Raw genomic sequence first — 11669 nt, forward strand, 5'->3', positions numbered from 1 at the left:
AATATATAATTACTTTATATTATTTATTTCATATTCTTTATAAAATCATTATTGGAATCAAAAATAATGATTACATTTTCACAACCTGAATTGTTAAATTCTAGTTTGTCATTCCTAGTGTCAAATATCGAACTCAAATCCTCAATTAGTTCCCATTTCCATTGCCTCCAGGTCAGTGAACAAATATCCTAGTGAATGTTATCTTTGCGCGACCGAAGCAAACTTACTCTTCACAGAAATAATCATCTCCAGCATGAATCATCTCTGTCCTTTCATTAGAATAATGCTCTCTGCATCTCCTCCATCTCCTGCTCCTTTTTTTATTTTAATTTTTTGGATTGCTTTCTGAGTTATGTGTTGTGTACACCTGACGTGAGCGGTGGCGTCTTCAACACGCCGGATCTCATCTCAGACTGATGACAGATTGACGGCCGTTATAGACTTGGACTTTCCTATCTGTTGGGACTTGTTCTGTGCTGGATATACGCAGCAGCTTCATTGGCGGTAGCGCGAGCGTTTATTTATTTCCCCTCAAGGGTACACTCTTCCTCTCGTCGCAGTGACTGTAAGCAGAGGCCACGCAGCAGATGTGCCAAACACAAAGACTCGTGCTCGTCCTCAGGTGGAGCATTTCAGCTTTTAAATTAGTTTTCACACTGAATTTGTAAGTGCAGAAATAGAGCAAATGTGCGAACAATCTTATTTATAAACCTCAGTGTGTGTGTGTGTGTGTGTGTGTGTGTGAGTGTGTTTAGAGTGCAATGTGCTTTAAAAAAAGTTCCTTGACAACACTTTCTAGAAACCGGTATCATGCATGTATTTTTATAATGCTGTATAATGCACTTTGCTCTTTGGTTATATCTGTTGTTCTCAGGGAAAATGTGTTATATTTGCCATTTCGTGGTTACACATGGATTAGTGATGTTTTCAGTGTATAAATAAATAAAATCAACGTCTTTCTTTTTTTCTTTCTTTCTTTTTCTTTCAATTGATTGTTTTTGTTCATTTATTTATTTCATTTGTTTTAGTTATTACATTTTCGTTTTTTTTCATTTGTTTTATTGTTTGTTTGCTTCATTTGTGTCATTTCTTTTATTTATTTATTTGTTTTTTTTGTTTGTTTGTTTTTATTTGATTCATTTGTATAATTAGTTTTATTTATTTGTTCCATTTGTTTTATTTGTTTGTCTTTATCTTGTGTCTTTGTCACCTTAGTATTTTTAATTAATGTAATATTCTTGCCAGTTGAAGGGACAAAATCTGATTGATTGATTTGATTAAATGATTATTTATTTTATTTATTGAAGACCAGGGACAGTGTGAAAAATATTGAAAAAAATGATAAAAAATATAACCTTGATTTATTATGCCTCTTACAGTTATTCAGAGAAAATTATGTTTTTGAATGCTATATGACACGTGACATATAAACTAATATAGCTATTACATAGATAAAAGGATGATGCATTGAGTGAAATGAAAGGGAGCTGAGTGAATGAGAGTTCTGCTCTTGTGTCTGAATTGTGGCACATATGTGTCTGTGTAGCTGGACTGGAGCTGTAATTCTCTACTTGCTGCTGTGATGTCCTTGCTGGAATGTCATTGAGCATCAGCTGAATGACAGCAGACATTAAAGTGGACAGCATGTGCTGTAGATTGACAGTCCATGAAGCTGACAGCGTATCTGTTTGCACGTTTACGCTTTCTCAGTAATGATTCAGAGCAAAGCACAGAGCTTTTAAAATCATCCTGTTAAACTGACCATCACACTGTGGTGTGTGTGTTTCTGTTTCATCTTGTAATCTGTGTGTGTGTGTTTAGTTTCTGCAGGACACTTTGGATGCCCTTTTCAACATTATGATGGAGAACTCGGACAGTGAAACCTTTGATACTCTTGTGTTTGATGCTCTGGTAAGATTCTCATGACCTGTGCTTCAATAAATCTGCACAAATAAAAAATAAGTAAGGAATAATTGACTCCGGGCCGTTGAATTATTAGAAAAATAATGCACACCCGAGGTGGTGATGCGGCCACGACGCGAAGCGGAGTCAATTATTCAGCTTATACTATGGTTACCACACCTCAAGACATTGATCAGATTATATATTTAAAGGGATTCGTCCGGTTTTTGTACTTAAATTGCTATTGTGAGTAGGATTATTTCTTCCGCATCTCATCCAAAGTCTCTTTTGCTAGTTCAAAAACGTCATTTTAAAGCTGGTAATGGAGGCTTGAGCCGTTATTAGCATTCTAGTGCAGTTATTAATGAAGTTATTAGAAAGAGAGCGAGAGAGACCGAGACACACAGAGAAAGAGAGAGAGCTTGTGTGAATTAGGCTACCTCTGTGCGTCCCTCAACAATGTTCTGCAGCAGCGTCTCTAAACAGCGCTAGTGAGAAATGTCATGTGTAGCCTTTAAGTTGCTACACTATATAGGCTAACTGATCAAATCGTCAGGGTAGCGCTGACAACACCTTTTTGTGCAAACTGCGTGACCGTAGTGTGCGTGTGCGAGCACGTGTGATTGCAGTGATTCCTGTGTGCTGTATAGGTACTGTTGCTAATTTCTGTTATTACAGTAAACTATGCAAAGTGATATGGAACTGTGATGCGGTCACGAGAGCTGCCTGGAACTACGTTCGCCGTGCGTTTCCCTGAAAATAATTGCACACCTCAGAACGTTCGTCAGCCAATCTGATTCAAGGATTCAACGGCCCGTAGTATAATTTATAATAATGGTTTTATACAAATGGCTAAATTTGACCCAGTATTTAATGTTTTCGTTTTTTAATAATAGGATTTAGGCATAATCTAAACAGCTCAGTGCGAGTCTATTGTGTGTTGTGCTGAATTATAGTAATAACATGTTATATCAGTACTTCTACTCAATAGTAATTACAAAAATAAATAAATAAAAAAAAGGTTTAATATGCATAGTTGTTCACTTTTACTTCTTTTTTTAAATTTATTTTTTTATATAAATAAGTGTCTCTTCTGTTTTTGAAAGGTCTTCATAATAGGACTGATTGCAGACAGGAAGTTCCATCATTTCAATCCGGTTCTGGAGACCTACATCCGCAAGCACTTCAGCGCCACCCTGGCCTACACGTGAGTGTGAAATTCTGCCCTCTCTGTGCCAGTATGTGCTTTGTTTTCATGTGTAACACAATGTGTGCCGATATTTTCAGAAAGCTGACAAAAGTCCTGAAGAACTACGTGGAGAATGCGGAGAAGCTGACGGAGCAGCTGCTGAAAGCTCTGAAGGCTTTGGAGTACATCTTCAAGTTCATCGTGAGATCCCGCGTTCTCTTCAACCAGTGCGTTCAGATCTCTCATGTTCTGTTTTATTCATTGCACATCTGAGCTTTAGGGATATCATATCACTCAAATCCATGGAGCTGTGCTTGTAGTCTGAACCAGGGAATTATTATTAACAACAATAATAGTTATTATTATTATAACTACTACTTTTATTGAGTACTTTTTTTATTTTACATTCAAATATTACATCAATAATTTCTTATTTGCAGTACTTTAGTAGTAATTACTGTGTGTTTAGTAATTAATGTAGTAGTGATGTTTAGTTGTTTATTATTATTATTATTAAATACTTGGCTATTTTATTTAACAATACAATTGAACAATTATTCTATTTAGCATAGTAATTAACAGTAATTATTTAGTATTTTGTTTAGTGGGCTATTTTTAGTACTTAATTAGTATTTATTTATTTACTTTGCATTTATGCATTCACTTAAAAAAGAGGAACACAGCAATTTGTCAAAGAGCCAACAATATTTGTAATATAGCTAGCAATATTAGTAACAATTTTATAGCCATTTTGATATATAATCACAACATATTGGCCAAATTGTGCAGCCCTACAAACAAGAACAGCAAACCCGTTTTTTTTTTTGTTGTGTTTTTATAATTTTATTTTAATCACGTTTTTTTCTTATCAGAAAATGTTTTTTTCTTATCAGAAAATGTTTTTTTCTCCAAACTGTGCAGCTTTACTATTTTGATTGTGCAGTTTTTGACGAGTGGCAAAAAGCAAACAGATAATAATCCATGGCGTATCCAACATATACTCCAAAACTTCTTTCTTTTTCTCCTTCGAAATATGGGTTTCCCAGCCAATAAGCTGCAGTTAAGGCTAAGAGATGTGACAGCTTGATTTAATGTGCAGATCTAAAATGGCACACCTTTATCAAACCGAAGTGCCCTGGTTTCCTGACGGATGGAGGATGTGTTTGAGGCGGACAGGAAGTGGAATGGGCAGCGGCGCTGATTTAGGGAGACGGAGGACATGTTGAGTAATGACTCAGCCTAAATTAAGTTCAGCGCTGGTGATTAGCTTGTTGTCTGCAGGTGAAGTATATGATGGTGTCTCTTTAACTACCTGAATGCTGAGAGCGCCTGACACTGCAGAGCGCTGTGAGAGACACTAATGAGCAGAGTCTGATCTGATTGACTTCTCTGCTCGCTCACAGACTCGACCTGCTGCCGCTGTTCACCAACACATGCCCGACCCGACCTCACACGTCTCCCAGTCAGGGCTTCAGACTGCAGTGGAAATGATGAGAAATATGGCCAAAAATAACAATTATCGTAAGATTGAATAGCTATCGGTGTCAGAAGGAAAACCGCATCAATATGCGGTTTCATCAAATGTTCATCAGTTTCAGTGTTTTCTGCAGCCCTGCTCAGGATCTTTCTATTGCATTATTCTCCTTCATTATTCTGATTTCCTTTAAACCAGCATTCACAAAAAAAGTTTAAATTTTTAAAATAAACATTTATTCTATACACACAATTATTTGCACAAAACGCACACACCCAAACAATTCTCAACATCTTCACATTAATATTGTTTTTATTTTATGAGCCTAGATTACAAGACATTTGCTTATTTTTCGTTTATATTTTATTGTTAAATATGACCTCAGCATTTCTTAACAGATTGTTTGTTTTATTTATTTATTAATTTTTTTTCTTTTTTTATTCTATTTGATTTTGGGGTTAAATATGACCTCAGCATTTCTTAACATTTATTTATTAATTTATTGATTGGTTGATTATTGCAAAATATTTCTTCTTTTTTTGTTTGATTTTAGTGTTAAATATGATCTCAGCATATCTTCACAGCTTTTTTGTTTATTTTTATTTTTATTTTTTTGCAAAATTTAATTTCTTTTTTTTTTACATTTCATTTTGGGGTTAAATATGACCTCAGCATTTTTTGACAGTTTGTTTGTTTATTTTTATTTATTTATTTATTTTTTGCAAAACTTAATTTCTTATTTTTCTATTTGATTTTGGGGTTAAATATGACCTTGGCATTTAAAAAAATGTATTAATTGACTTTTTTTTGCTAATTATAATTCCTTATTTTTCATTGAATTTTGGGATTAAATATGACCTCAGCATTTCTTGATTTTTTTTATTTGATTAGATTTTTGCAAAGTATAATTTTATTTTTTGTTTGATTTTGAGGTTAAATATGAAAAAAAAAAATCTCCATATCTCCCCTTTGCTTTAGTAATTAATGAGTATAAAGTACTTCAAAATAATTAATGGTCAACTGGAGTGTGAAGAATATTTCAATATATTTGACGGGCCATTAACTAAGTGTGTGTGTGTGTGTGTGTGTGTGTGGACGGAGGGCCGGTCTAATGTAAACGCTCTGGATGAGAGCGAGATTGTCTGACCCTCACCGTAACCAGAGCACAGAAAATCAGGTGGCGCTAATCGCACCAGCAAAGGCCATCGGTGAGCGTTTAATAAAAGCGTGAGCGCGGGAATCCTCCCGGTGTTTGTGTGGCTCTTTGGAGCAGCACCAAGACGGCCCGTCAGCTCTCTGCCCTTCAAACTAGATTACAGAGCAATTCATCAATCTGATCAGCCTGTAATCAGGAGCTAGTTTAGAGGTGCCAGTGAACAGGTGGGAGTGTGTGTGTGTGTGTGTAGGTTGACACATTGTTTTTGATATGGATTTGTATGGCTCCGGCTAGTTTGATGTCATGGATTTGCATTCCAAACACATGTAGAGCGGTCTGCTGACTCTCTGATGATTTAGATGAAATGATTCTCGCCGCTCGAGCCCCTGATCATCTGCTGTTTGTGTGTTTTCCTTCAGGCTCTACGAGAACAAAGGCGAGAGTGATTTCATGGAGTCCCTGAGGAATCTCTTCACCTCGTTTAACGCCATGATGAACAGCAATGCTGAAGGGACCGGCGGGGTGAAGGTGAGAACGCTCTAGGAACCAGTTTCTGATGAGCTGGATGTTTAAACGCTGCGTTAATAGAGCATTAATATAAGAGAAACAAAAACATTTACACATCTGTTCCAGGGGCCCGTTCTTCGTACGTCGCTAACTCAGTTAGCTGGATTTGATTGTTGACGATTTCGCCTGATCTTGGGTTGTTTGGTTCTTCGAAGCTCATCCCGGAGTTGCTGTCATAGCAACAGGTCTGTTAGCTTAACCCTGCTCGGCAGCAGGCTTATTTCATGTAAACAGGATTAGATCGCATCTTTTTAAGCAGAATTGATACTTAAAATCTGTCCTACTGCTACTTCATTAGAAGAGTATCCTACTGATCCAGGGACAGTAATTTAAAATAATAATAATTAAAAAATTGAATTGAAATAATTGAAAAACAATATAATAATGTTGTGTAGTCTATAGGCTATAGTATATTTAAATGAGTAAAACTTCAAAAATTTCTTCATGTATACAGTTAATCTGAGCCGTGCATTAATTTGAGTGATGACAGCTATTTTGGAAGTGGCTTGATGCAGATAACTTGATCTTGACCCTTAAGAAACTTTAATTAATGCTGTCACACAACAAATCTGTTTAAAATATACAATTAAATGAATTGCTACAATGCTTACAACATTGAAATAAAAATGTAAAACCTGTACAAATACTAGAAATGGTGAATTTAAATAATTGGGAATCATGTAAAAAAAATAAAAATAAAAAATAAAAACAGTGCACATTTAATTTTTCTATTATACCTTTCATGTAGTTTTGATCGCTTGGCTGTTTCCTTATAAAGGTTCAGAAAATTGTCAAGTTTTTCGTCCGGTGTCTTTTTTAATGATATAATGTCATTACGTTGCTGTCTCGCCGCCAGCCAATCGCTTCATTGCTGATCGTGGTTTAGAGTATTGATACATCTGCCCTTTTCGGGGAACATGAGAACGCGCAGTAAGCCTAGACCACTTAATCCAGATGTTTTAATCTAATACGCGAATTCGTTTGAAGAAATTAGCCAGAGATCAGTTATCAGGATTAGAAGATCTGGAATCTTTTCCAGCGACGTATGAAGAACAGGCCCCCGGTGTGACTTAATTTCACACATGCAACACACAAGGAGATGTTTCCCAGAATGTTCACGCTGCTCTTTTACAAACATTGAAGGCCTACAAATAACATCCATATGATGTATTCCAGTTCTTCTGAATTCATATGATGCTTTATGAGAGGAAAAATCTGATTAAAGTCTCCTGAAAACCCCTCCCTAAATGCATTTGCACACCCATATATTCAAAGTAGTTGCTTCTCAGTTAGTTATGAGAAATGACAACCAATGAAATTTGGATTAATTTGTGTCAAACATGACAGTTTTGCTAGCTAGCACATCAAAATGACAGGAAGAGGAACTGATTTGTAAAAGAAATCAAACTATACATTTTTATGTGACTTGCTGTGACATGTCTTAACTCAGCATCTTGCATAGATTTAATGCTTTTAACCTGGCTAACTTTGGCAAATTTAGTGACTCGTTCTTCAGTATTACTCATTTTATCTATCCGACACATGTCATCATGCAGCATATTTGAATATGCAAAATGAATGCGATTTGAGAGAGAATTAAATAACATTTTGGTCTGTGTAAAAATACTCTAAAAATACAAATTTTTGAAAGAAATTCATACTTTTATTCATCAAGAATGCATTAAATTTGTCAAAAGTGACAGTAAAGAAAATTCTTAAATTATATTTCGAATAAATGTTGTGCTTTTAAACATTATATTCATCAAAAAATATTTCTACAAAAATATGAAGCAGCGCAACTGTTTTTGACGTTGATAATAATAATAATAATAATAGATGTTTCTTGAACATCAAATCAGCATATTAGAATGATTTCTAAAGAGTAATGATGCTGAAAATTTAACTTTGCATCATAGGAAATAATTACATTTTAAACAAACTGATTTAATCTTTGAAATTTAAAATTAAATTGAAATTTAAAATTGAAGTTAAAACAAATTGAAAAATATGTTAAATTGTAAAAATATTTCACAATTTTACTGATTCTACTGTATTTGAGTAAATAAATGCAGCCTTGATGAGCATAAGAGATAACTTTTTAAAAATATTAAACAACCAACCAACACCAAACATTCAAATTACCATGTACACTTTCATTGTATAAAAAAGAAAAGTTCCTTGCAAGAATAAAAGTCATACAGGTTTAGAAAAATATGAGCAAAATCTGTATCCGGAGGCTCTGTATCTCAGGACCTCTTCGCAGAATGCTGCTCTGTGTCTTCTGTCAGACATGAATATGTATGTTTCTGTCTTTCATGTGTTGAAGTGTGTGTTTGTGTCTCTCTCTCGTCCCCTGATCTCCTCCTCTGTCCACTGTGGCTCTGGCTTCGCAATCTTTAGCTTCTCCTCAAGGTACTCTATCTGTCCTCCTCTCCTCCATCTGTTTCTCTGCTCCTCCTCCTCCATTTGTGTGCAGTTTTGTTTGTCACTGACCTTTCCTGTCACTTCTTTTTTGCATTAACACACCTCTGTTCTAACACACACACGCTCAGCGGCCGACACAAAGCATCAGACGCTCTGGTCGGGTCGTGAGTCTGCCTGGAGCGATGCAGGTGTGCTGCTGGCCCGGATCTTAGTGGTTTTGTCAGAAAATTAAAAATTGATCTTGTTAAGATGCACTGTCAAGGGAAGGAATATGCTTTTCTCTCCTCTGGCCGTGTCGCAACAGGAAAGCAAGAGACGACGTGAGTGAAACGGCACATCAGCTTGAAGTACATTGTGTTCACATGCCCTCACACTTATTATTTAAACAGTCTGACAGTTTGAGCTTGTGCTGGTCTGTTTTTACTGCACATGTCGGGTTTGTTTTTCTCTTTTCTGCTTTGTGTTGCTTTAGAGGGAAATGAAGGTGAAGTGTATCATTTGTTCACTACTAGTGTTAAACTAAATTGAAAACAGCTGTTTTCCAAAACACACCCCCAGCCCGCTATTGGTCATTTCAACAAATAGCCCCGCCCCCAAACGCACATTGGTTGAAACTAAGAAGCATATTTAAACATATAACAACTCCACAAATGTTGTTACTGTGGCACTGGACTGTTTGTTTGTTTGTTTGTTTGTTTGTTTGTTCATTCAGTCATTCGTTCATTTTATTCAGATATTGGGCAATAAGTAAACTATATATAGGGGTCTATGGCCAACTGCATTTAATTAAAATATGGTTGTAATTCTGTGTATAGTGTTCTAATATTTGGTGAAAAATTTCCGATTTCCATGGAAAATGTTAGTTTATGTATGTATGTACTTATTTATTTATTCATTCATTTTTAAGACACTTTTTTAAATACTTTTTTTCCCCATGCATTTTATATATTTTTTTCATGCATATACATACATATATATTTTATAATAAATGTGTATATATGTGTATTAGGGGTGGAACAGTTCAACTTATTCATGGTTCGGTTTGTATCACGGTTTTAGAGTCATGGTTTTGGTACGGTTCGGTATGTCAAATAAAAATAAAGAAAATAAGATTAATCTATCTAACTACAAGCAACAGCACAAATAGATACAATACAGTAAAGATACAAATAAAATAAACAGTGATTTTCAGGTTTTTTAAGGTAGGTCTAACATTAGTTTTAGGTACAGAAATTGAATAAAGTAATCAAATGTAAAATAGCGTTGCATATTTTACTGTATAAATTAAAGATGACTCTTTATTAAAGTTAAAAAAGCTATTCAATCAAGTGCAGTGAGCGTTTTCCTTGTTGTTGCCGTATTATTTTTATTAAGAAAGTGCTGTCACTTTAAGAGAATGCACTCATACAGTACTTTCAGCCGGCTATGTCTGCTATAGACCAATTTGGAGTAGACGTCACAGTTACGTCACTTGCAGCTGCGCGCGCATTGTGGTGGCAGAAAAACACTGGGAACAAGTGGAGGGAAACGGGTACAATCCATGGAATAAGAGAAAAAAAGTATTGTTGTGCTTTTGGATGTCAGAATCATTTTTATAGAATAATGTCATCAAAGATGCAATTTGAAGCTAAACGCAGACGTTTAAACGGACAAACTATAGATGAAACCAGCAACGATTACCCTACTTTTAAAGCATACATTTGATTTAAACAATAGGTCTATTGTTATAATATTCACATAGGGGACATATTGTATTAGCCCTACAGTTAAAGCATGAAATACTATTTAAACCTATAACATTTTACATTACATTTAGCCTACCTATTTTATCTCACAATTCTGACTTTTTTTTTCTCGCAAATGCAAGTTTAAATCTCCTAGTTCGGACTTTATAACTTGATTTACCGCAACAATTGCGAGTTTCATTGCCAATTCTGAAGGAAAAAAAGCCAGAAGTGTGGGATATAATCTCATGATTCTGAGCCGAGGGGAAAAGAGAGAATGACGAGTTGATTTTTTTTCTTATCAGAATTGTGATATAATCTCGGAATTGCAAGAAAAAAGTCAGAATTTTAAAATAAAAACTCAAAATTTACCTTTTTTTCATTTTTTTATTCCATGGCTTGCATAGACTGCAACGTTAAAACGAGCATTTTCTGCTGCCAGATAGACTCCGCCCACAAAAACGTCATCACTGTTTGCAAACACTGAAATTGGTCTATAGGATATTTACCAAAATGGGCATTTTGACAATTTTTGTGTGGATTTGTCCATTCAAACACAATACTTCAGAGAGAGCTTAATATTTGCGCGCGTTCTGAGGCACGGGTTTGCTTAATAATATGCGGGCATGTGATATTGCACTTAGCCTATTGCTCGTGTGATATTGCTTTAACTATATGATGTAAAGATCAGACAAAAACGGGCATTTTTGCCCCATATCTTGAATTTTAGGGATATTCTAACTGCATTATCTAGGCTCCATCACGCAGTGAGATATTTGTCATCAATCAATTGTATGAAATGTCAGATGACCCACATAGGTCTGGGGCAGCACAAATGTGTTAATAATTTTAACGCGTTATTTTTCACTGTAATTTTAATAATATGCGGGCATGTGATATTGCACTTAGCCTATTGCTCGTGTGATATTGCTTTAACTATATGATGTAAATATCAGACAAAAACGGGCATTTTTGCCCCATATCTTGAATTTTAGGGATATTCTAACTGCATTATCTAGGCTCCATCACGCAGTGAGATATTTGTCATCAATCAATTGTATGAAATGTCAGATGACCCACATAGGTCTGGGGCAGCACAAATGTGTTAATAATTTTAACGCGTTATTTTTCACTGTAATTAATTAATCTAATTAGCGCGTTAAATTACCAGCTCTAATATATATATATATATATATATATATATATACACACACACACACACACACACACACA

The 11669-nt window shown here is 35.2% G+C and overlaps 1 protein-coding gene across 1 annotated transcript in view; it reads left to right on the top strand.

The window, feature by feature from the left end:
• LOC107582198 (dedicator of cytokinesis protein 1-like) overlaps nt 1-11669 on the top strand; it is a gene marked incomplete at its 5' end in the record, with an annotated part of 66888 nt that overhangs the window by 28589 nt on the left and 26630 nt on the right. The window contains 4 exons of the mRNA XM_016267950.1: nt 1822-1911; nt 3009-3109; nt 3190-3318; nt 6141-6249. Coding sequence (XP_016123436.1) covers nt 1822-1911; nt 3009-3109; nt 3190-3318; nt 6141-6249 — 429 coding nt within the window. The remainder of the gene's footprint in view (nt 1-1821; nt 1912-3008; nt 3110-3189; nt 3319-6140; nt 6250-11669) is intronic.

This window comes from Sinocyclocheilus grahami, unplaced genomic scaffold (assembly GCF_001515645.1).
Source record: "Sinocyclocheilus grahami isolate Dianchi unplaced genomic scaffold, SAMN03320097.WGS_v1.1 scaffold41.1, whole genome shotgun sequence".
In the NCBI taxonomy this organism is placed as follows: domain Eukaryota; kingdom Metazoa; phylum Chordata; class Actinopteri; order Cypriniformes; family Cyprinidae; genus Sinocyclocheilus; species Sinocyclocheilus grahami.